Raw genomic sequence first — 25,690 nt, forward strand, 5'->3', positions numbered from 1 at the left:
TGCTCCCGGTCACCATGCCCTCCCTGCGATGGTGGCCTGTGCCCTTAGACCGTGAGCCGGAATAAACCCTTCCTTCCTCAAATTGCTTTTGCCAGGCATTTTGTCACGGCAAGAAGAAAAGTAACTAAGACACTGAATAATACATTAATCTCCGAGTGCCACAAAAAGAGTGTGGGTGTAATCAAATCTGACAGTGTAAATACACATACATAAATTATATAATAGTCATTTCAATATTTTATTAGTTATCTATGAAGCTAATAAATTATCTAAGCAGAGCAGAGTGGAATAAGCATAAGGGTGCAATTCACCCCACGGTCAGGATTCTGTCTAGCCGAACTCTCTCCGCCGGTGGAATATTCTGGATCTGTACTGAGGACTGAGGACGACAAAGCCGGCACCATGTGCCCACTAAGCACTTCAGCTGTGGCCAGTGCAACCAAGGGGCTGGACATTTCTTTTTGTTTTGTATTCATTTTAATTGAATCATCACAGGTAGCTGGTGGCTACTACGTTGCGCATTCCGATTCTAAGCTAAGGGTAAACACTACCAAGGGGCTGGAAGGAATGGGCTTGGAGGGTTAGAAGTAAATAGTGAAGACGTGAAGCTTGGGCAGGGACGGGAGAGATGTGGCAGGAGTCCTGGAGAAAGACACAGGGCAGGGAACCCTGATTGCTCTTTGGGCTGACGAGGGAGGGGGACTTGGTTGGGGGAGGGGGAGGGAAAGGGGAGGCAGCGGTGGGGAAGAGACAGAAATCTTTAATTAATTAATAAAGAAATAAATAAATTAAAAAAAAGAAAGACAGAGGGGAAAGTAATGTTGGATACAAGCAAGATACACTGTATACAAGCATTAAAAAATGTTTAAAGGTGAGAGCATCTTTGGCAGTTGAAGTGTGCTCTGGCCTTCACACACGTGTGCATGCACACACACACACACACACACACACACACGGAATAAATAGTGACAACCAGAGTGGATGTAACAATAATCACTCTAATGTTGTTGATACAGAAAAATTAAGATCCTGGCCCCAGTCATTGATTTTTCTAACCATAAACTCCACCCCCCCATCATAGCAAAAGATCTGAAAAAGAAAAAAAAAAAACATTGCTTGTGTTCGTTAATGCTTTTTGTCATTATTTTATTCGTTCATTTATTCATTTTACATTTGCAAAGGCACGTGAGCGGGCAGAGGGTAGACATTTCACACTGGATTCCCTTACCTTGTTTTAAGTATAAATAAACGGGGGACTTAACAATGCAGAGGAGAAGCCCAGCGGGCAGAGTACAGCTTTGCAGAGGTTACCAAGCCTGCTGCCCACCTCTGTCCATCACTCACGCAGGCACCTCCCTGCGCCGTGTGGCCCTACACTAGCGTGTCCGTCCTAAATAGGCTGGTGATCACACTGGACATGCTGCGGCTTGGGCTTTTCCCTCTGCCGCTTGCATTTTCTTTAACTACAACCACATGATGTTTGAAATAAGAACAGCAAAGATTCGGGGGGGGGGGGGGGGGGGGGGGGGGGGGGGGGGGGCGGTACAGCTGCACAAGGCAGGGATGTTGGCCAAGGAAGAAACAGTTTATTTAAAGAGCCAGGCTATGGTGGTCAGGATTGTGCTGAGCCCTGGTAGGAAGGATGAAGCCTTCCTCTACTGTTGGTGGGGCGCCTGGAACCCTGGAAAGGCTCCCCAGGAATCAGAGATGGGTAAGGGACTGGAACAGAGCAGACACCTGTGGATACAATTTGATCTGCCAGCGCCACCTGGTGGGGACTTTGGGGCTGTCATTTGTGAGTCTCTCCTATGGAAAAAGTTAAGAAAGAGCCAAATTGGGGAAAAATAATAGCAGCCTGACAATTTGTGTGGAATTAAAGCCATTTAGAGAATGGTTTGCTGGGCTATGTGGTGGGTGAGGCAAATACTATGCCTTGGAGCTTCCCCTTGCTGATTAATCCCGGCAGGGCTGACGTGCCGTGGGCTGAAGGAAGATTCAATAACCCCACAAGCTGTGTGACTTCCAGTTGGTCAGTGACTACACCACCTGTTATCAAATACTTTCAGATTAACCACCTCTCATAAGTGCTCTAAGCAGAAATATAGAAGGAGCTGGAGAGATGACTCAGTGGTTAAGAGCACTGGCTGCTCGTCCAGAGAACCTGGGTTCTATTCCCAGCACCCACGTGGCAGCTCACAGCCACCTGCAACCGCAGTTCCTGAGGCTCTGACGCCCTCTTCTGGCCTCCTCAGGCACAATGCACCCAAGTGGTGCACAAACACACTCAGGCAAAATGTGCATGTGCATTGTTTTTAATTAAATGAAGGAACAACTTCAGATGTTTGCTGGAGATATATGTGGTCAACACCAGGCAGGGATCTATGACTTCCTTCTACCCCCATCTTAAGGTACCAACCCTTTCCACAGACAGGATAATGAGGCAGATCCTAGTGAAGGACACACAGTTTAAGGGAAGGGCAAGGTCAGATATGAACTTAAAAGGCTAGACGTGTGTGTGTGTCTGTGTGTGTGTGTCTGTGTCTGTGTCTGTGTGTGTGCAGGCATGTGTAGTGTGCTGGTGCACATGTGTGCATGTAAAGGCCAGGTCTTTGTCATGTAAAGGCGCATGTCTTGTGTCTTCCCCTGTGGCTCTATATTTTTTGAGAGAGGATCTCTCTCGAAACCTGGGGCTCACAGATTCTGCTGGGCAGTCTGGCCAGTGAGTTCCAGGGACCCTCCCTCTCTCCACCTCTTCCGTGCTAGGATTACAGGGGTGTGCACCACCACACTCAGATCTATGTCCACTCTGGAGATCTGAACTCTGTCCCTCACACTTGGGCAGCAAACACTGTGCTGGCAGAGCCCTCTTGCCAGCCCGAACACACATCTCCACATGCTCCCCCTGGTGGGAGAATGTTCTCCCCTCCCATCCCAGTGCAGGGTCTGGCAAAGCCATTTGCTGGTGGATTGTCCTGTGCTTTCTCAACAGGACTATCCGCCCCGGGAAGTTGAGGGCTCGCAGACAATTTACCTATTCACCGCTCAAGCTGTGATCAATGATCCAGCTCACCTGTCAATAGCCAAAGGCTTTTTGGTTTGTTTGTTTCTCAAGAAAATTATTGTCTCGACACACAGTTTCCTGATTATTTTGCTGCCTTTCAGGGGGTGTGAGACGGGGATGTGATTCTGCACATAATCGCTCTGGGTTTCATCATTCAAGACCCATCACCCAGCAAGGCTGAACAATTCCAGAGCAGGAGCCTTTGAGGGATGTGCGGCTTGGCGGCTGCGTCTGCGGGGTTGGTCATAAATATTAATAATATTGATGGAGCCTTTAAAGATTTGTCTTGTCGCGTCCCTGCCATCGGAGTGCTTGGATTCTGTCATTTTGTGCCTCTGATTGACAACTTGGTTTTTCTCCAGAGCTTGCTTAACTGGCTCGCATCTTTATCCCATTTTACCTTCAGGAATTATACACTGGCAAAGGCTTTCTCAGGAAGACACAGGGGATTCCACCAAACATCGTGATGGGTTCTTGCCATTGTTTCCACTGGGCAGCTGTTACCGGCCCCCAAAGCAATCCTCTTGGATTGTTGTATGCTTAATATATGCCAGGAAGGGCTAACACCTCAGTTGTGGGACCTCTCTGGTGGGAAGGAAATTTCCGAACCTCACTGGTGCCACACCCTGGGGCGATGCCCTGCTGTAGCTGTGCTGCGTGGGTGGCACCCACTCTGCCATGGACATGCAGATGTCAGCATTAGTAACCAATTGCCTTCTGTTTGAAGCCTTCTGCAAAGAATGTTCGCTGAACACTCATTGTCCTTGACACTGAAGACTGCTCGCTTCAGCTGTGAGATTCTGGGATCAATCAGGTGAGAACGTGTGGGTGTGGCTGGGGCTGCCACTCTGTGCTACCAAGTACTGAATCCCACTGCTCTGCTCAGCGCAGAACCTAGAAGTCAGACCTGCCTGCAGCTCATTTGAGGCACCAGCTGCCAGTGTTGGGCGAGGTCTCCAGCAGTGTCTCAGACAGGCTTGGATTAAGGAAGGAAGAGACACAGAGAATATCTAAAAGAGGCTTAGGATGCCAGGGCTCCAGAAATGTAAGTCACAAAGGACAGTGGGAGCTGCAGTTGTCTTGGTAAGCAGAATGCAGTCTGCATCACTCTATGGTAAGCAGAGCGCAGCCCGCACCACTGTATAGTAAGCAGAGAGCAAGCCACACCATTGTATGGTAAGCAAAGTGCAGCCCACACCACTGTATGATAAGCAGGGAGCAAGCTGGACCACTGTATAGTAAGCAGGATGCAGCCTGCACCACTGTGTGGTAAATGAGTGCAGCTCCCACCAATGTATAGTAAGCAGGGCACAGCCCCCCACTGTATGGTAAGCAGGACACAGCCCCCCACCACTATATGGTAAGCCGGGCACAGCCCCCCCCACTGTATGGTAAGCAGGACACAGCCTCCCCACTATATGGTAAGCCGGGCACAGTCCCCCCACTGTATGGTAAGCAGGGCACACCCCCCCACACTGTATGGTAAGCCAGGCACAGCCCCCCCACTGTATGGTAAGCAGGGCACAGCTCCCTCTGTATGGTAAGCAGGGCACAGCCCCCCCACTGTATGGTAAGCAGGGCACAGCCCCCCACACTGTATTGTAAGCAGGGTATACCCCCCACCACTGTATGGTAAGCAGGGCACAGCCCCCACCACTGTACATAAACAGGGTGCACCCCACCACTGTACATAAACAGGGTGCACCCCCCACCACTGTATGGTGAGCAGGGTGCAGCCTATACCACTGTCTGGCTGATTTGTAGTTGAGGCCAGCTGAGGCCATGGGAACCTGTGAGATCTGACACCTAGAACCTCATTCCCTGCAGTCACTCACAGTGTAGAGAGGGCTGTTATAGTTCTAAGTCCCAAGTTCAGAGCACGGGTGTAGCAACCCTACCCTCTGCAGGTTGTTAAGAGGGTTTGATGAGGTGACAGTCCAAAGCCACTGAAGTCGACAGAGAGGGAGAAACCTGCCTCCTCCAAAGATGTCTATGCCTTAATCTCAGGACATGCAGAAGAGATCTTGGAAGATTGTGGCTACATCAGGCCTCAGAGGTGAGAAGCTGACGTTCCCTCATCCAGGCGGCACAGATGGGAGCACGGGGTCTTCACAGGAGACACAGGAGGACCAGTCTCAGGGATGGCATAGGAAGGATGTATGTAGTGAAAAGGGGGCCACAACCAATGGAATGCTGGTAATCTCTGTGAGCCAGAAAGCACACCCTGGGACAGGCTCTCCCCGCCCACCCCCCATTAAAAAAAAAAACTGCCATCACTCAGCCCTGCCAACTTGCCAAGACCTTGATCTTATTCTGTAAGGACCATTTCTGACTTCCACAGTTGCAAGGTCAGTTGGTATGGTGAAAGCCACTCTGCTGGAGGTTACTGGTCACAGCAGCAACGAGAAACTGATAAGGAAAACCCCTGACGTGGTAGCCAATGCTGACCAACGCCCACAGCCCCTATCCTGAAATGGGAGCCAACGCCCGCAGCCCCTATCCTGCCTTTCTCCTATCTTCTCTGGGCCCTGACGCCCTCCCTCTGCCCTCCCACTCCAGCTGACTAGCCTTCTTTGTCCTACTTAAATTCTGCTTGAAGACGTGCACTGTTCCCTCTGCCTGGAACGCTCTTCCTCCACAGTTTGCTACGGCTGGCTCTCCCTTTTCATCTAGTTCTCAAAGCAAAGGCTAAGTCCTTAGGAGGGCTCAGTTGCTGTCACTCCAGTGCTGCCTAGCCTGTCCCCGATCTCCACCTTTGCTCATTGGAGTCTCCTGAGCACCCCTCACTTCTAAAATGAAGGGCTATCGGGCTATCTGAATCTGGAGACTGTCGGGCTGAGGAGCCAGGACCCTGCCTGCCTTATTCATCACCATCCTCTGGGACAGCGCTTGGCACTGTCAGTGCCCAAACACCATTGGAAATAAAGAGGCATTTGTGCCCAGGCCGTGCTGGAAGGGTTCAGCCAGCGTGACTGAAAGGGGAGCTGATTATCTCATTGCGGCCTGCACTCAAACCATGGTTCCAGTTGCCTAGAAACTCACCAAATGTGTTCATTTTTTTTATTTCAACCTTTTTGAAAGATAATGTGTTTTTTATCTACATGTGCAGAGCTGGGGCTTTTTAGTTTTAAGAACTGGAGTTGAATGGTGGGTTGCTGTCCTGAACTCCATGCCACCCACAGGAACAAATCCCCACGCTGAAAGCTCGGGAGCTGCACAGAAAACCCAATAAAAAAGGGGGGACACTGGGGAAGCAAAAGGGAAAGCGTGTGCATTCAGAAAGGCTTAGGAGGAAAGGCAGGAAAAGAAATGGGTACATTCGTCAGCATTTCCGAGCCACGAAGGAGGCAGAAAGTAACAATCACTCAGAAGGTGGCCTCAGTGCCCAGGGCTGCAACCCTCCCTCTGTGTGACCCCTGGTGAAGACTTTGCAGCTTGCGGTGACCAACTGTGCTGATCTTCGAGAAGTGAAGACATTGCACAGAATGAATTCCAAGGCCTATTGGATCCAACTCCAAGTTCCCACCTGCTCCATTCTCTCTCTCTCTTTACTAGAAAGTGATGAATTTAGCATGCAGTGTATGCTATACGTGTGTTTGCTATGCGGGAATGAATGAATGGATGGACCAATCAACTGACTGAAGGATGCATGCATGAATGGATGGACAGATGGATGGATGGACGGATGAACAGATGGATAAATGAGTGGGTTAATGGATAGATCAATAGACAGATTGATCAGTAGATGAATAGCAAATGGGTAAGTGGATGGATGGATCAATGGAGGGATAAAGGGAGAAAAGGATCAGATGACTCAATGAAAGGAGGGATGGCTCAACGGAGGGAAGGATGTATCAATTAGTGGATTTACGGAGAAATGGAGGATGGACAATGGATCAGTGAATGAATGGATGAGGAGAGTAAGTAGATGGAAAGATAGAAGGATATGTGCGTGGATGGATCAACAGATAAAATGATGACTGCATCTATAGAGGGAGACATGAATCAATAGAGAAACTGATGGTCCAATGTAGGAATGGATACATCAATCTACTGATGGATCAGTGGAGGTTTGAATTGATGGATATGTGGACTGATGTATTAATGAATGGATCAATGGGGGTTGGGTGGATGGATGGATAAATGAATGGATGAATAGATGGATGGATAGATGGATAGATAGATGATAGATAGATAGATAGATAGATAGATAGATAGATAGATAGATAGATAGATAGATAGGAAATGAATGAGTAAATCACCACAGCCATTGCCCTTGGCAAAACCACTTCTCTGGATCAATGCACCAGTCCCACAGTGGCTTCCCCATCTGGTGTCTATTCTCATCACACTCAGGGACACCCCAAAACTATTTATTTACCTACATGAAGCCAAGACTGAATCAAACCAACAGGCATACAGAGTATCTGACCCTTGGCAGCCATTCTCATGAATAAGTCTGGATGAAAGTCCAGGATAACACAACTTCTCAGAGGGTTCCGGGAGGATAAAACAAGATAGCCCATGGTGGCAGATGTCATTGGCTGCTCATCCTGTCACAGACAAAGCCAGAAACACTTCCCCATGCCCCTGCCCTGAGAGGTGGGTATGCAGCCGGAGGGAAGTTTTGTTCTTCCGTGCCTGTGTGTGATGACCCCTGCATGAGGGGATAAAAACTGGGTTGAGGGAAAAAGCATGGGACCATGGAAAGAGCCCCATGGAAGCCCTTCTTTGCAGCCTACGGCCAATGTTAAATGGAGCATTTTAAGTACTCAAGGCAAGGTGGCTGGGGCTGGGAGATCCTTGACATGTAAGCCCAGGCCCTCTATTTCTGTTCCACTATCCCCAAGTACCTGCAGCTCCTCTCAAGGGGCAGTGGCTTTATCCCCCACACCAACATGCCAGTGCCAGAAAGGCAGAAACATCCCTGACTTGTGCCCAGCTGTTAATAGGAAGCAGTTTCTTCCCTCAACTCCTCAACAGACTTCCCCCTGGGGTTTCATTAGTCAGAGAAACAACCAAAAAAAAAAAAAAAACCACTCCCTACAATCATCACCAGCAAATGGAGGATGCCCGTTGATAAATTAGGTTAATCCACATATTACCCTGGGCTTGGAGGAACCCTATTAGCTGGAAGCCAGGCAGAGGGCAAAGACCATGCTGGGGTCCTGTTGGCAAAGAAGTTGGGAGGCAGGAAGTGGGAACAGACTTTCCTACAATGTCCCAAAGTACTGGCTAAATGGAAAAGCTAGAACATGGCGGGCACTACCTCCACTCCCGCTCCACCTATGGCAGACATAGGTTAATGACCACAGAACCCCCCCGGCGAGCCTCTGAACCCATCCTTGCACAATGCTCCAAGCAGACACAAACAGAAAAGAGTGAACACCAAGGGTGGAGGAGGGAAGGTACCTGTGAATCTTCCTGATGACAGGAAACAATCCTGCTATGTAAATTGATATTTAGTTATTGATAATTCTGTCTTAACATGAGCTAAGCCAAGCCTCAGCATACTACAGGCATCTCGGTTGGTTTGTGCTGCTGTACAAAACACCTGAGGCTGGACACTTTACAAAGAAGAGAAACTGCCTTCTCCTGGAGGCCAAGAAGATCAGGTTCAGAATAGGTGAAGGTCTGGTCTCTTTATTTCTAAGGTGGTGCCTTGTGGCTGCATCCTCTAGCGCAATGAAGCTGCATCTTCACATGGCAGGAAGGATGAAAGACGCAGAAATGGAAGACACTGCCTTCAGGCCCCTTTCTCAACAATTCTCTATGAAGGCATAGGACACAAGACTTAACAAAATAAATGATGCCCCTGGAGACAGCATAGCAGATAAACCCAACATGGCTGCCTCCCCCCCCCCTTCACCTCCCCTGTGCTTACGCAGCAGCCATGCCTCCTCACCTGCAGCCCTGGACTGCCATGTACACATGCTCCTACCAAGCTCTCCAAACACCTCCTTGCTCCTCAGCCTTGAAGGTCTTCCTGTCCTCCTAGCCATTATCAATCCCCTTTAAGAACCATACAGACTGCCCGCCTCCTTGACAGTAGATGAATCTTGGGGCACACTGGACTCCCACCCACCCCCCTGTGGCTGTAACTGTCTCCATAAGTGTTGTATACTCCAGGAAGGTCTGGGGGGCTCATGAGACTTGGGAAGTAAGCAAGTTTCACATTTCTGGGAAAGCAGGATTGTATAAGATTCGGGAGGACCCCAAGATTTTGAAGTAGTTAACAGTTGCAAGGGGAACAGACTCTGGCCTGCTGGAGGAGACAGGCAAATGGTCCAAGGTTGCAGCTTCCACGCATTGTCACCAGCACTGGGGTAGATTTTTTTCAGTGACTTCTAAGTTATTCCTGCTCCTGTAAGTAACTCCTCACCCACACTCCTGTTGGGAACCCCGATGAATTCATTGGTTCCTATGGTGGTTTGAATGAAAATGGCCCTATAGGCTCATATGTTTGAATGGTCACCAGGAAGAGGACCTATTTGGGGAAGGATTTGGAGGTGTGGCCTGATTGCAGGAAGTGTGTCATTGGGGGTGGGCTTTGAGGTTTTAAAAGCCCATGGTAGGCCCTTCCCTCACTCTCCTCTCCCCTCCCTCTCTCTGCCTGCTGCCCGCAGATCGGGAAGGAACGGTCTCAGTTACTTCTCCAGCATCATGCCCGCCCAGCTGCTGCCATGCTCCTCGCCATAATGAGATGGCCTAATCCTCTGAAGCTGTAAGCAAGCCCACGAGTAAATGCTTTATTTTATAAGAGTTGCCTTTGTCATGGTGTCTCTTCACAGCAACAGAACAGTAACTAAGACAGAAGTTGCTATCAGGAGTGGGGTATTGCTGTGACAGGCCTGATCGTGCTGTTTGTTGGAGAAATATGGAAGACTTTGGGGTGATTGGGTTGTTCATGGGCTATCCTAGTAGGGGCATAGAAGCAGCAATGTTGAAGGCAATGTGGACTGTGCAGGCCCAGCTCAAGAGGTCTCAGAGGAGAAGAATGACAGTTAGTGGCATGCAGACAGTTCCCCAAGTTGGACTTTGGTGCAATCATGTCTTTTTGTCTTACCCGTATCTTGAGTAAGGAAACACATATTGAGTCTCCCCAGAAAAAAAGCTTCACACACAACAGCAAATTGAGTACTCTTGAAATCAGTTTCTTTGTTCATCATTATAATAAAGTAACTGGAAAGAGTGGGTTGAAGGAAGAGGGACTTGCCCATTCCAGCTCACAGCTGGAGTGGATATAGTCCATCATGGCAGAAAATGTAGAGAACCTTGGCCACACTGTGTACTAGCAGAAGCACAGGATTCCACACTCATATCTCAGCAGAGAGGGACAGGAAGCAGGATATAAACCTCAAGGCCCTCCCTCCCCAACAGCCTACTTCCTCCAGCCAGGCCCCCACCTCCTAAAGGCTCTGCAGCCTCCTGAAACAGCGCCACCAATTGAGGACCAAGTGTTCACACTTGACCCTGCGGGGGAAATTCAACACCCAAACCTCTAAGAGAAGTGTCACCTCCTAGCCTGAGCTCCAACTTCTATTTGTTCTCACATTTGGCAGCGCTCCCTGTATATGCTAATCAACATGCTGACAATTGTGGAAATAATATTAATATTAATGAGTGCAGATGCTTCACCTAGAGCAACTCACCGAATCCTTGGGAAACTTTACCGAGCAAGCTCAGCCATCCTTCACCCCCACCTGGAGTCATCCTGAGTCCTTCGCAGGGAACCAAGACGTGAAACCTCCGGCTGTCCCACTTCCCAGCCAATGGGCAAGCTTAGTCGAAAGCCAGGAAGTGTCCCTAAGTGAAACTCAGCCACACAGAGCAGGATGTATGGGATATAAACTGACCCCTCCAGGAGATGCAGGAGGCTCAAAGTGTGCTAGAAGGAGGCCCTGGAGACAGATGAGGGAGAGGAACAAACCCATATGAGCCACACCATGTCTGTCTACCTGGGAGGCATGCTGCCCCACCAGAAGTGGTCATGGGAGGAAGGCTACGGAAAGGACCAGTGTCTGGCCAGCCATGCACCAGCCTGCTTTCCCTGTCTCCATTCCCTTTGTGCTCAGCCAGATCCCTTTCCCCCAGGTCTATTCTGTCCCTATCATGTGACCTGTCTCATGAGTGACACGCCAGCCTGGGCTTCAGGTTGTATCATGAGAGAGGACACACAACCACTGGCCAAAGAGGGTAGGAGCGTTTTGGGTAAAGATCTCCTCGGGAAATGATCCCTAATGCAAGAGACAAGATTTCCCCAAAGCCTCTTAGCAGCTCCATCCTCTGGAATCATCTCCAAGTGCTACTTATTACAGGAGGCTAAAATTAAAACTCGAGCCAGAGATGCATGCCTGACTGCAAATACACAGCCTCATCACAGCACCCAAGTAGCCACAGGTGACTCATAAGCTCATCCTAAGTGGGCTCGTGCTCTCGTAATACTTTCCATACCAAAACGGGCATCATCGGCCTGGATTGAGCCTGAGGACTACACTTAACCAACCCTGATATCTTGACCTGATTCCACCTTCCTCTCAGATAAGCACGTGTCAATCCACAGCTCCCCTAGGAACTGGCACGCTCCTTTGAAGACAGTGGGGTGCACCCCTTCGGCATCCAGTCCTGTCCCATCCCAGGCTTGTGGGGAATTAGGTGTTATCAGTTACACACGGAGCAAATCGACAATGGCCCTGAGAAGGGATCAGCCACGCCAGCCTGACGTGTCGGGTGAGCTGGAGAATGGACAGGGAGAGGAGGTGCAGGAAAACCCTTCTTCTCCCGGGAACTCAGGTCCGCTCATCGCTGCTCCTTAACAAGTGGTTTTCTGCCAAGCTGTGGCTGCCACGGAGCCAAATGCGTGTCACTGTGATGAGACTGATCTTCAAAACCAAGATGACTGGCAGCTGAGATGGAAGCACTAAGGCCATGTGTCCAGCAACTAGCCACCGGTGGTCCAGAATACCTGAATGTGGATTCTCCCACTTTTATGCCCAGTATAAGAAGGTCCAAGCAATGCCAAAAAAAAAAAAAAAAATTAACATTCCCAATGTGTGTCCACCATCACCATGCTTTTGGGGATATGGATTTCTGCCCATGATGCTGTTCTCAGCTGTGGCTCCTGAGCCTGATATGAGCAGGGTCCCAGACACGCTCAAAGGAAGAGATGTCATCCTGCCATGCCAACAGGGCAGACATGTGGGCAGTTTAATGGGCTCTGGGACCCTGTCCAGCTTCAGCCGGTCAATTCCTAACAAGGCTTTTTTAGTCCATCTGCATTTTAAACTTTGCCAATCCCAGGGCCACCTGGGGATTCTCAGGGCGGTGCCAACTGACAAGGGGCTGGTTCCTGGGCCTCTAGAGCCTCCACTCCCAGCACACACTCCCGACACACTTCAGTGAAAACGTCTTCCCCGAGTGCAGCACTTGGACCAGATATGAACACAGATGGAGACGATAAAAGACAAGAGGTCCCCGGGAGCCGCTTGGCAACACCACAAACGAAAAGAGATTCATGCAGTAAACCCTAAATGGCTTCCCAGGAGCCCTTATGGAAAGCAGGTAAATAAAACACCATTTAAGTATATTTCCCTTGTTCAAATAGTGCACACCAAGTGTGTGAGGGATGAGAGACTCAAAGACACTTCCTGTTTCTTTGAGTGATCTAAGTACTGAAAGGGGGAGCTGGGGCATGACTCCATGGTTACAGTGCTTGCCATGCACGTATATGGACTGGAGTTCGGATCTCCAGAAACCCATGTGTAGTGGTAACTAATGAGGTCCACGATAGCCCGGAATAAAGGATAACAAGTACTTATTTGGGGAAAAACTCACAACAAGGGTAGAGAGTCGCAGTCCTCTGGGGGCACTGGAAGCTGTGAACAGAACTCCGACCACCACCCAAGAGAGTGAGCACGCTTTTTGTCTGTGCTTATCAGTTCATACGTAGTCCCTCAGCCTATCCCTAATGGGTCAGTACCCAAAAGGCTATTGGCTGAATGAATTCCCACAACACCCATGCAAGTACCTGGTGGATGAGTTGCCCAAGTATATAGTTCTGGCCTCGGAAGGCAGAGACAGGGGATTTCCAAGAGCAAACTGGCTCAAGAAAGTGGACATTATCCGCAAGTTCTGTGTTTGACTGAGGGACCCTGCTCACTGCATAAGACGGAAGAAGAGCAATGAAGGATGATCTGACACGAGCCAAGGGAATCCACGCGTCTGCGCACACACGTGCCACCCACATACATCCGTAAAGATGAAAAAAGGAAGAAAATACTCAGAGGAAGATTCTTCCTTGCTCATCTTTGTGAACCCTGGTTGGTTTCTTACCATGGCGAGAGGGACGATGCCCACGAAGGTCGTCTGGCTGATGAAGATCTCAGAGACGAAGAGCTCGCTCATGGAGTCTTCCACCGGATATTCTACCTGCCAAGTGATCTGCTGGGCCCCAGCCAGGCCACTGCTGTTGTCAACCCCAAAGTCCACTTGCAGAATCTCATAGTAGGAGCCGTTTGCCCTGGAAAACAGACGTGCAGCAAGGTTTAATGTAAAGGATATGAGTCCGCAGAAAGCAAAGAACCCAGGGATCTGGCAGAGTCCTCTTTGTCAATGAGGAGCTATATTGACTGGTAGAGTGGATGGAGACTCGTTCATGGGGCTACCTATGGGTGGCAGCACCTCAGGGTGGGTGTGCAACCCTTCCCTAGAGAAGAAGTGTCCTTTGTTGAGTGAGGTCCTGTCTTAGTTTGCTTTCTATTGCTGTGACAAGCACTCTGCCATAAGGCAACTCTGCAGGGAGTGGAGGGGTGAGGTGTATTTCAGCTGACAGCTCACAGTCCATCCCCAAGAGAAGGCAATGCAGGGGGGGTGGAGGCAGAAACAGAAACAGAGGCTCATGGAAGAATGCTGCTCACTGGCTTGCTTGGCCTTCTCTGTTCTACACCCAAGACCACCTGCCTAGGGGTGACACCGCCCACAGTGGGCCAGGCCTTCCCACATTGACCATTTAAATGAGGAAAATGCCCAGGCCAATATGATGGAGGCGCTTTCTCGATTGGGGTTCCCTCTTCCTAGATGACTCTAGCTTGTGTCAAGTTGACAGAAAGAAAGAGAAAAAGGGAAAGAAGGAAGGAAGGAAGGAAGGAAGGAAGGAAGGAAGGAAGGAAGGAAGGAAGGAAGGAAAATAAAAGAGCCCAGGTTTGTTGTCTCTCTGCGCATGCCCCACAGAGCTCTCTGCCCTCCCCACACGCCCATGGCACCATCAGGTCATACTCAGGGAAAGCCCGGAACTATTTGGCACAGTCTCCCCACCCCTCTGGTCCAGGAGGCACAGCCTTTGTTCTGCCTACAATGCTTCTCTGTGACTCATGAGCCCCTGGCTCAAACTCTCCAGGATTTACAGAGTGATGGTGATTTTGTGGGCTTGGGGGATCAACGTAAGATTGATGGTTAGAAAAGATAAGACAGGTGCTATAGAAACTGAGTGGCAGGAAGGTTAAATGGGGCTCTTCATTTCATCAGCCCCAAATTGGATTAAATATATTGTACAAAAATCCCATGTATTTGCCTTTATTCCCACAACATGTGCGTGCACGTGCGCGCGCACACACACACACACCTGGGCGTGTCCACTTACACCCATACTCACCCCACACCCAAACATACGCACTCCTGCCTGTGAGCACTCTTGGAAAACAAAGGCTAGTTACTGCTCTGGTAATCATGTATCAAAGACAGAGAAGAACAAAAAGCCAAAAGCATGGGTCTGTGAGTGGACGCTATCCTGTGAACCCCTTGCCATCCCCCTGCATCTACCTTGACTGAGACCTCAGAAGGATGTCAACGGAGAAGCTGATTCCCCTGCTCCCCACAGTCTGAGTCCGCCAGACCATCTTGTGCTTTCTCTGCTGCTGGATCTCTTTGGACTAAAAGGAACTCGGGACCTCTGCCCTGCCTCATGGACCTCACAATCTCTGTATCTGGTGTCCCGGTGTTCGGTCTGTGAGGAAAACATTAGGAAAAAGAACCTGCTGCCTGCTGCTTCTCCAAGATAATTCTCTTTCCATGGACAGCTCCCCACACCAACAGTTTGTCTAAAACAAGGAGTGGCGTTCAACACTTGCAGGTAGCCATGGCATTTACCTGTGTGTCTCCTCTAAGGGATGCTCTATAACTTGAGATGGAACCTTCCCTCTCTTTCAGGACCAAGGTTTTCTCAGTGTGTAATAACGGTGTCTGCCTTTGAAGAACCAGCAATGGAGAAGGTCCATGTGTCATCCTGCTAAAGCCATGTGTGGGCTCTGAGGTGAGCAAGGAGAAACACCAGTCCTGTCAGGTGAGACATTGGGGTCACCTTCTAAACCACGCACTTCCTGCTACTACTCCCTGACTCTCCAGTCTGTGAGTTGGCCCAGATGCAGGAGCTGCCCATAACCAGCAATGAATGGAAAGGCAGACTCTATGGACTTGTTGCTATGAGGACTTTATTTGTTTTGGGGTTGGGGGGGGGGTTGTTTCTTGTTGGGTTTTTTTTTTTCAAGTATTTTCCTTCAAACCAGAAGGAAATCTAATTCAAGCAGCTGGGTACTTTTTAATAAGTTCATTTATATGGAAATTGGCTCATAACTATTAATTTTACCTGCTCCCAGTTCACTCTTGATAAGCCTTGAAAAACTGAGAACTCATTGAGTCTCAGTTAGTAATGGTGGCTGCCGTTGAGAAAATAGCATCCAAGTGCCAGCCACAAGGTGATCATAAGGCAGCCAGCTAGTGCCCATGAAATGAGCACACATGGCTCATGTGAGAGCATGTGGTCACGTTCAGGTATGTGTGTGTGTGTGTGTGTGTATGTATGTGCAGGAGACTGCATATGGATGTGAATGGGTTTGTGTGGGGTGGGGGAGGGGCAGAGAGTGGGTGGGTATAGGTATGAGTGGCCACATGCAAGAGTGTGTGTTTGTGTGGCAGAGCAGGAATGTGCGCCTCAGGCTGGAGCACAAGTCTCCATCTCTAGGGGAAGCATCACCCTGTAGTACAGGCTAGCCCCCTCCCTAGGTCCCTCCTGAGATGGGGTTGAGGTGTACCATGTGGCTGTGGCTCAAACACATGTGTGAGAAAGAAAGTCATGGGGAGACCAACCCTTCAGCTTAGCCCCAAGGACCACATCTAGACACCAGTCCCTGCATCACTGTGATGGGTGGTAGGGGAGAGGGAAGGATATCTCCTTCTCGGGAGAAGGAGATAAAAATTGGGGGATGATATCCTGTCATTTACATCGACTGTTTTTGTTCCCATCAACATCTTGAGGTGGGGGGAGCTTTTGGTTTTGGAAGACAGGGTTTCTGTTTAGCCCTGGCTGTCCTGAAACTCACTCTGTACACCAGGCTGACCTCGAACTCACAGACCCACCTGCCTCTGCCTGGGATTAAAAGTGTATGCCACCACTGCCTGCCTCCCTACCAACTTCTAAATAGTTCTGAGCCACCAAGCATAGATGGTGGCCACTTCCCCAAATAGAGTTTGTAGAAATGAGACACCAGAGATAGTCTGCGGCCCAGATTTGCTTTTCCTTGGGGCTCTTTTCCTAGACGCAAACATAAGAAGTGGGTGAAGATTAAAGACACTGAATGGCAGTCACTACGGAGACCACTGCAGGATGGGATCTGGGATGACCCAGGTGGTCACTATGGAGATCACTGCAGGATGGGATCTGGGATGACCCAGGTGATCGCTATGGAGATCACTGCAGGATGGGATCTGCTGATGACCCAGGTGGTCGCTATGGAGATCACTGCAGGATGGGATCTGGGATGACCCAGGTGGTCGCTATGGAGATCACTGCAGGATGGGATCTGCTGATGACCCACAGCGGACACGGTGTGGGGCTGGACCCCATGCCCACCTGACATCCCTGAGAAGACGAGGCGCTGCACTGCCACAGCTCTGACAACCGTCAAAATGGCAAATTCAAGCAAGAGTCCTGGTTTCATTTCTCTTTCTGTGATGATAACAAAAAAAAAAAAAAAAAAAAAAGAACTCCCTGGGAAAATGGTTTAATCAGTTCACGATTCCAGGTTCCAGACCATCACTGTGGGGAAGTCACAGCAGGAAACTCAAAGCAGTTGGTAGCATCACACCCATAGTGAAGAGAGGAGATAAATGCGCTAGGGGCCCTGGGGGACGTTAGAGGGTCACTGAGGGGTAGATAGGATCAAGACGCAGCGTCCACAAGTGTGCGATGTTCAGAAAATTATTTTTTTTTTCAATTTTTCAAGATGGAGAGATGACAACTTACAGTCATTTCAACTTCAGTGTAAACTATGAATGACAATAGGAAAACCAGAGGTAGCTTTGGAAGGAAAGGCCTCTGAGGAGCTGGCATTTGAGCCAAGACCTAAAATACAGTTGGGAGCCAAGCATACTGAATAAATGAGTAAAACTATTTCAAGACAAAAATTTCATGGAAAAATATGTCCTAAGCATCCACATGGACAGGAGGTACTGTGTATAAGAGCGGCCTTTGTTTGAAGCCGCCTGCTCGGTGAGGGCCCACCACAGCCCAGCTCTCATCCCCTGCAGCTCTCTTGCCCTTTCCCCAGATCCAGCTGCTTCGCGGTTTTCGTTTCTGACATACTGTTATTTATGATGCTGATCATCACAGACAGACATATACACTCAGAGGCACACAAGTGCCACGGAAGCAGGAGTTCTCATTTTGTTTTGGGCTTTGCCTGTTTTTCCTACTAATGTGTCCCCAGAACATTCCCCGAGACACAGTGAACGCTCTTTAAATATATATCAGACAAACCAATGACTCAGTGAGTAACCAGCAGTTTGTGGTTCTCGGAGGAACACGTGCTGAGTCCCAAGGGTCCATGTCTCAGGTGCTGGGAACAAAGAGCTCTGCCGTGGATTAGCAGTCGAGGGGCGGTTTGCTGAGCAAGGCTGAATTGGGATATGTGTTACAGAATGGGCTCCAGCTGCCATACAAAAGGCCACATACGGCATGAGTCTGATGTTTGATGTGTCCACAGCAGGTAGATCCACACAGGCAAGAATCAGGACCGCGGAGAGTGGGAATTGGCTGCTAATGGGTGGAGTTTCCTTTGGGAAAATAATAAAAATGCCCCCAAATCATATCATGGTGATGATTCCATAACTTTATAAATAGGCCAAAAAAAAATCACTGAACCACTTTAAGATGTCTCACACTGGTCATCCCAGAACTTAGAAGGTTGGGATAAGAAGACTGCTAAGGAGTTGAGACCAGTCTGGGCTACAGAGTGAGTTTCAGGACAGGCAGGGCAGCAGAAAGAGAACTTATCAGAGAGAGAGAAAGAGAGAAGAGTTAGAGAGAATCGGGGAGAGAGGGAGGAACAGACAGAAGGAGGGAAGAAGGAGAAGGGGAAAGGGGAAGAGGGAACAGGAAAAGAAATATTTTACTTAAAATGTTTACTTTAAAGAAGGAGGCACCATCCTCATCCCTCTTATCGGGTTTGCCCAGCTTTTATTTAAAACTTAAAACCATTTTCCAGGCACAAACATCCCCCAAAATTCTCTACCTGCCTCCCAGATCTGCTGCAGCCAGCCAGCCAGTGGCTACCCCACGGTCCTGTTGCGGGAGAAGGATGCTCGTGTCCATCATTGAGACATTGTTTTTGCTTACCAGCGCTTTCCCAGCGCTGGAGACAATCGATCCCAGTAATGAGGGAGCGCTTTGGACACCTTCACCTCCTCGGCTGCCAGCACCAGCCGTTTCCCACACTAACAAGTCACCTCACTTCCAGCTGATTTGATTTTATCAGCGTCGCCGTGACAAGCCCGGAGACAGCTAAGACAATTGCCACAATTATTTTTTTTTCCCTCCATCACTATCTGACAATGTCCCAAACCCTTTCAGGAAATGATGGCTGAGGTCCTCTTACTCCCGGTTCCTAAAACAACTTCCTCAAGGGTCCTTCCCCTCTCCTCTCTTTCTCTCACACTACTGATCTGGCAGAAAGCCTCTGTCGTATAAAGTAGTGAGTTTCCCAGTGGATTTTATTTATTTTTTTACTTCTATTTAGATTCTCCTCAGAGAAAAAGGCAAGCCCAGGCCACTGACTGACGGGAGAGCTAACACGACAGACTCAGGACAAGTCTGATGGGAGATGGAGCCTCTGATCTCATTAGCTCTCCTAAAGGGACGGGGGAGACATCCATGGCTTCAGCCGACAGCAGGGCTGAGGACCTTACTTCTGTTCCCACTGTCATGTTAAATAAAAACTGTATTTCCAAAAGACAAAACTCTCTAAGTGCTGGGCAAATGGCAAATCTGGGGAGGGCCATGCCATGCATGCAGGCCCTGAGTTTGAGAGCCAGGCACCATAGCACACACCTGTGACCCCAGTGCTGGGAAGACAGCCACACGAGGATTCCTGAGATCCACCAGCCAGAAATCTAGAGTCATTAACAAAACAAAACAAAACAAAAAAAAAAAACAATAAGGGGATAGTGCTGAGAAATAATACCTGAGGATGCCCTCACTCATGTGCACACAAATGCACGAGCACAGTCATGCACACATACACAAATCCCAAAGACAAAAGAATAGGGGACGTCTTCTCCTATGGCCGTTCAGCTCTACTACGAGCTGGCTCCTTGTGGGCCACCAGAGAGGGTCAACCTTTCCACATACATAATGCCCATGAGTGGTCTCTTCTGTATCTAGAGCCTCAGATCTCTGGGTAAAGAGAACTCTGACACTCCCCCCATCACTGACAGAGGCATGGATAACAGAATCAATCACCTGGTTCTGTCCGCTGAGACAGCCCTGCATGCTCGGTATAGCAGTGGTGAGCGAACCTCATGTCCAATGCCTAGCAAGGCCCTGGCAGAGGTAGTGACATCCCCACAGGTAGAGCTCCTCAGTCCCACCATGTCCAACTCCGGAGCCACACGGAGGCCACTCTCAGAACACGTGCGTATGACTGTCATTATATTAAGAGATCAGTGTCCTCGGGTCTCTTCCGGGTACATAGGCAGATGGGGGACATTCAGGAATGCATAGGGATGGGAAATGGCTGTCCCCACATGGAACAGAAACCTGTGGAAAGCCTGCTTCTCCCTCTGAGGTTGGACAGGGAGCAACCTCCGTGAGTGCAGATTTTTTTTCTAATACTTAACAGTCTAGGTGGCTCTCCAAGGAAAAGAAACTGCTAATGAGAACGGGGGTTCTGGGGTCACGCCCTGTGCATGCTGGATATCAGGAGGGTTTTCCAGGGAGCCGTGGAGGGCACCTGTAAGTCCAACACCCTTCAGGCTATCCTGGCCACCAGGGCACAGGTGGCAGCCACAAAAGCAATCAGTGGTAATTTATTCCCAGCCCTGGTACTTTTCCTGCTGAGATGGGAGCAACACCTTGCAGGAAGGACTGTGCTGGGCTGTCCATCAAAGGGACGATAACAATTAGACAGCCAGGGACCCTGCATGAGTGACCTACTAAAGTCAGGCCCAAAATGAGCTTCCTGGAGAACCTAAGATCTAAAAGAGGCTCAGATTCACCTTGAGGAGAATTTAAGGAGAGATGCCCATAGCCCAGACAAAAGGCCAGACCTCATGTAACCAGAATCCACCCACTGGTACAGTTTCAAGGATGGGGCTTAGCAGCTGTAGGTGGGTAAGGGTCACAGAGGGCATTGGGGGAAGAGAATGGATAAGTATAATAGCATAGGTATGAAGACAGAACAAAATCCATAACTTTGTATTCAAACCTAAAATGCATATAATATCAAAGGGTGGGGTTGGGATCTTCTGCCCCCTCTGTGTACCTATGCCTTCTATACATTCATTCATTCTTCTACCCATACCATCATTCATGTCTGCCGTTCCTTCCTCATTCCTACATTCAGTTACCCACCCATTCATCTGTCCATCTATCCATCTACATCCCACCCACCCACTTATACATTCATCTACTTTGTTGTTTTAAGGTGCTTAGGGCTGAATTCAAGGCCTCATGCACACCACCAAATCGGGAGTTCTACCACTGAGCTACATCCCAGACCAAGGAAGGTATTTTTACCTGGTTATTGTTTTCGGTTACCATACAAAATAATGGATCTATTATGACATATTCAAGTAGTGTCCTTCCTCCCCCGAATAAGTCCTATGTCATAAATGTGTGTGTGCATGTATGTGCATATGTGTATACATGTGTATCTATGTATATATGTGTATGCATGTGTGTGTATTGTGTGTTCGACCATTTACCAGTTAAAATGTGCTTGGCTTCTTTTGCGGCTATGCAGACAAGGCTGTGAACACTTCAGAAATCTTAGGGTGGACTTTTTTTTTCTCTTCTCCCAAACAAACATCTAGGAATGGGTGTTCCAGGCCACACAGCAAACACACCTTTCACCGAGCGGAAAAGCTTACAGTCTCCATTTCTTCCACGATAATTTCCCAGCCCTCTTTCTCCCTCCTCTCCTTCAACTCCAATTCCACCTAGAAGGCCCGCTATCGTCACGCAAGGCCCTGAGGCTCGGTTAATTTCTTTTTGTTTCTTTTTTTATCCTGTTCTTTGGATCAGATAAGCTCCACTGGCCTACCTTTAAGTTTCCTGGCTATTTCCTTCCCATCATCTTGAATTTTCTGGTAAGCCATCCAGGTTTAAAAAAAAAAAAACTGTTTTAGGTATTCTGTAATTCAGTTCTAGAATTCCAACTTTCTTCCTTGACAGTCCCTACCTTGCTCCAGTTTCTATCCACTGTGTCAGCGTTTTCTGTTACTATGACAAAATATGCCAGGCTTGGGGATGGGAAGAGGCTGGTTTAATTCATGTTTTGAAGGACTAAAGTGCAAGATCAGGTGATCTCCATGATCTGGCCTTGGTGATAACCTCATGGCAAGTAGCCTGACAGAGGGGTTTCAGTACGTCTGTGGGAGAGGTCCCATGATCACATAAGAAGGCACCAAGCTTGTTATTATGTAGCTATCTTCTAGTGAGAGCTAACCCTGGTCCTATGAGAACCACTTCAGTCTCTTCTAACAGTTGTACTCCGATGACCTATGACTTCCCACTAGGTTCCGCCTCTTGAAGACATCAACACTTTTCATCACTGCTGCCCGGGAGACCAAAGCTGTTAGCTCCCCCACCATCAGAACCCTATGGGTACACCCCACATCTAAATTACAGCAGATATATTTTCTTCAATTTTTATAATTATTTTGATTCTATCATCTTAGTCTCACATTAGTTCCCATGGATTGTTATGCTTTAATATCCTTTTCAGGGCTAGGTTTGAACCCAGGGCTCCAAGCATGCAGGGCAAGGGCTCTACCACTGAGTCACACGCTCCAGCCGCACGGTTTGCTTCTCCTCTGTTTGTGTCTCATTTTCTTTTTTATTTTCATGTCAAATAACGTCAGGCTATAATCTAGACAATGCAGATAGTTATACCGTAGAGGCTCTGAGTTTGGGTATGTTTCTCCAGAAATTCCAGCTTGTTGCTTATTAGCTGAACAGCTCAAGTGGGCTCAGAGTTTTTATAATGTACAAGGGCTCCAGGGTCAGACATAGCTTTGGATAAAGATTATCTATGAACTCTGAGGGCTCCTTATTCCTGAATCTTTCATCTTTAGGAGTCCTTACTCATTTTGATGTGATTGCCCCCAAACTTGGTCACTGGTTCTCCAAGCCAGCCAGATTGGATTTTCTGATTTTTGACCTCCCCATGTGGGTCCTTCATCAGACCCTAAGTCAAGAAACAGGGATCTTAGGAGACATCGTCCTCTGTTCCAAGGGTCTGCTGCTTCTGCTTGTCCCATTCCTTCCAGGCATCAAGGATCAGGGGCAGGGGTGTGTGTCACATCTCCAAAATGTACAACAGTCAAAGGTACAGGTGTCAAGATGACAATCGTCACTCTGCCACCTTAGGGCATGGAATCATGTGATACAGGTACGGGGGGACTGGTTCAACAGTAAGAGCAATGAAGGGCTGGCAAGAGGGCTCAGTTGGCAAAGTGCTTGCAGTGTGAGTGTGAGGGACTGAGTTCAATGCCTACAGCACTCCTGTGAAAAGCTAGACATGGTGGTGCATGCCTCTGTTCCCAGTGCTAGGGAGGTGGAGATAGGACGATCTCTGAGCCTCGGTTGTGAGCTAATCTTGCTGAATCAGTGAGCTCCAGGGCAAGTGAGAGACCCTGCACCAAAAATTAAGGTGGAGAGTAATTGAGAAAGACCCCAGACACTGACCTCTCTTCTGTACACACACATGCACACGACTGCACGTGCACCTACAAACAGATGCACACACAGAGAGGATGTCAAAAGAAACCCTTCTCTGGGGTATCACAAACAACAGCCATCAGTTAAGTTATCAAAAATTATTTCAGCTCGGCTGGGCGATTGTGGTACACGCCTTTAATCCAAGCACTCAGGGAGGCAGAGGCAGGCAGATCTCTGTAAGTTCGAGGCCAGCCTGGTCTACAGAGAGAGATATACACAGAGAAGTCCTGTCTCAAAAAAACAAATTTATTTCAGTTCCACAAGAGCAAAGAAAAAACTTAAAGCCAAGAGAGGGAGCCAAACCCAATGGTATCTACTCAAGAGATGGAGTCAGGAAACTACAGGTTTGAGGCCAGCCTGGGAAAGCCCAACAAAGACCTTATCTCGAATACATGCAAGTGCATTTATGTATTTAAGACTCGGGTATAGCCCGTTAGCAGAAAACTTGCCTAGAAAGGTGAAAATCACAGGAGGCAGGCCGATGATATTCAGTAATAGTCTAAAATAAGCCCAATGAGAATTTCTAACCTTATTAACCTTAAGCTTTAACAGAGATGAGAGAAGTCTCAAAATAGGTTGACATTTTGAACGCCACCTGGGTCAAAACTCAGATCACAGTTCCGATAACCTTACAGCTACCTGATGGCTTTTCAATAAACATCAGCTGAGCAGAAAGTCAATGAGAAGTCATGCAGGTTCCTCTCACCCCAAGCATGAGACTCTCCCTGCCCGCCCCTCAGGGAACAGAAATGCCTCCTGCTGCCCTACAGGACACAGAAATGCCTCCTGCTGCCCCTCAGGAAACAGAAATGCCTCCTGCTGCCCCTCAGGGAACAGAAATTCTCCTGACCTGTCACCAATTAATCAGGACCAGCAGCTCCAATCTGTCTTCCATTTGGGTGTTTTGTTTTGTTTTGTTTTGTTTGAGACAACGTTTCTCTGTGTAGCCCTGGCTATCCTAGACCTCACTCTATAGACCAGGCTGGTCTTGAACTTAAGAGAGATCCACCCGCCTCTGCCTCCTGACTCCTGGGATTAAAGATGTGTGCACATGATCCTTTTTTACTTCTTACTGGTCACTCCCTCTGCCATTATCAGATCTTAAATCAGCCTCGATTGGAAAGGACCTCACACATGTAACTTCTCTCCCTGGCCCTTTGCCGATGGTCTATTGGAAGACTCCTGATGACCTGGGGCCTATATCCCCTGCCATAGTCTGACTAAGAGAAGAGTTTGTTCCCAGTATTGGCAGGTGCCAGACCTGGGTGTGAAATGACAAGGAAACACACTAATAACAACCTGGGTTTTTCTCCATGGTCTCGAGACCACTGGTAGACCCAATTACAGAGTCCAAAACAATGAGGTGTCCTGGGACAAGGAAGGCGTCTGTGTGCATGCTTGAAGAGCTGTTCCTATGACCTCAAAGAAGGCAGCCAGCGCTTATATGGGACTTGAGCCCAGCACCCACCCCTCAGCCTTTTCACTCGCAAATGCGCCCGGCCAGTGCGTGTTCCCGAGGAAAAGCAAATGTGTGAAGACCAGGATGAGATGTGGATGTGAGTGCCAGGCCAGAGCCCTGGAGGAGAGGGAGCACTAATTGGCCTGAAACAAAAGAGCAGCAGGTGCCATCTGCTCTGGTAGCCAAGCCAGGCCGCACTAATGAGGGGCCCAGTGGCCGTGTCCCTGCAGCTAGCTGAACTCGGACACCAAGAGCTTGTCCTCTGCACACCTGCCACCAGCAGGGAGGACCCTGAATATGTTGGGGACAAAGCGCAGTTTCAAGGGTGCAACTCTGGCCTGTGGTCCATCCAAAGAGCAAATCCCCATTGTGAGCTGAGCCTCCAATGTAGTGTATGCAAAACCGGTCTCATTGAAAACACCACTTAGTCTTAAGGCGACTATACGTCCTCTTTCTGTGATGGAGGCTGGCTGGCACACCCTAATGAGACATACCAGGAGACTGGAGTCCACATTTGCTGAACTCCCACTAAGAAGACATGGCTGGAGACATGCAGGCTTTTATGGGAAGCCAACATTTGAAGTTAAGTGTGTCTCACCCAGGTCAGCACACTCAAGAAGACAGAAAGGGAAGCTAGAGAGCCACCGGCGCCTGCACTTGGCCTGTCTTTCTGCTGAGGCTCACAAATGGACCGTCTTGCCTGGGATCTGGCCTGAAGCTTACTCACTCAGCATTCATGGAGATGTCTGAGCACTGTCTGGCAGGCACAAGAAGAGAAGACCTTTTGGAGCTCATGCTCTGGGGTGGAGAACCACAACCCGCAAGCAATGAAGTCACCGCTCAACAGTGGCAGACACCAGAGGCCTTCCTTAAAGACTTACAGCTCTCAATTGCCTTTGGG

General features: G+C 48.9%; 1 protein-coding gene across 1 annotated transcript in view; it reads right to left on the bottom strand.

Annotated features, from left to right (window-relative positions):
• Nucleotides 1-25,690, bottom strand: part of Tmem132b (transmembrane protein 132B) — a 276,790-nt gene that overhangs the window by 80,946 nt on the left and 170,154 nt on the right. The window contains exon 4 of the mRNA XM_050146649.1: nucleotides 13,394-13,580. Coding sequence (XP_050002606.1) covers nucleotides 13,394-13,580 — 187 coding nt within the window. The remainder of the gene's footprint in view (nucleotides 1-13,393; nucleotides 13,581-25,690) is intronic.

This window comes from Alexandromys fortis, unplaced genomic scaffold, assembly GCF_014885135.2.
Source record: "Alexandromys fortis isolate MF-2015 unplaced genomic scaffold, M_Fortis_MF-2015_v1.1 scaffold_56, whole genome shotgun sequence".
Classification (NCBI taxonomy): domain Eukaryota; kingdom Metazoa; phylum Chordata; class Mammalia; order Rodentia; family Cricetidae; genus Alexandromys; species Alexandromys fortis.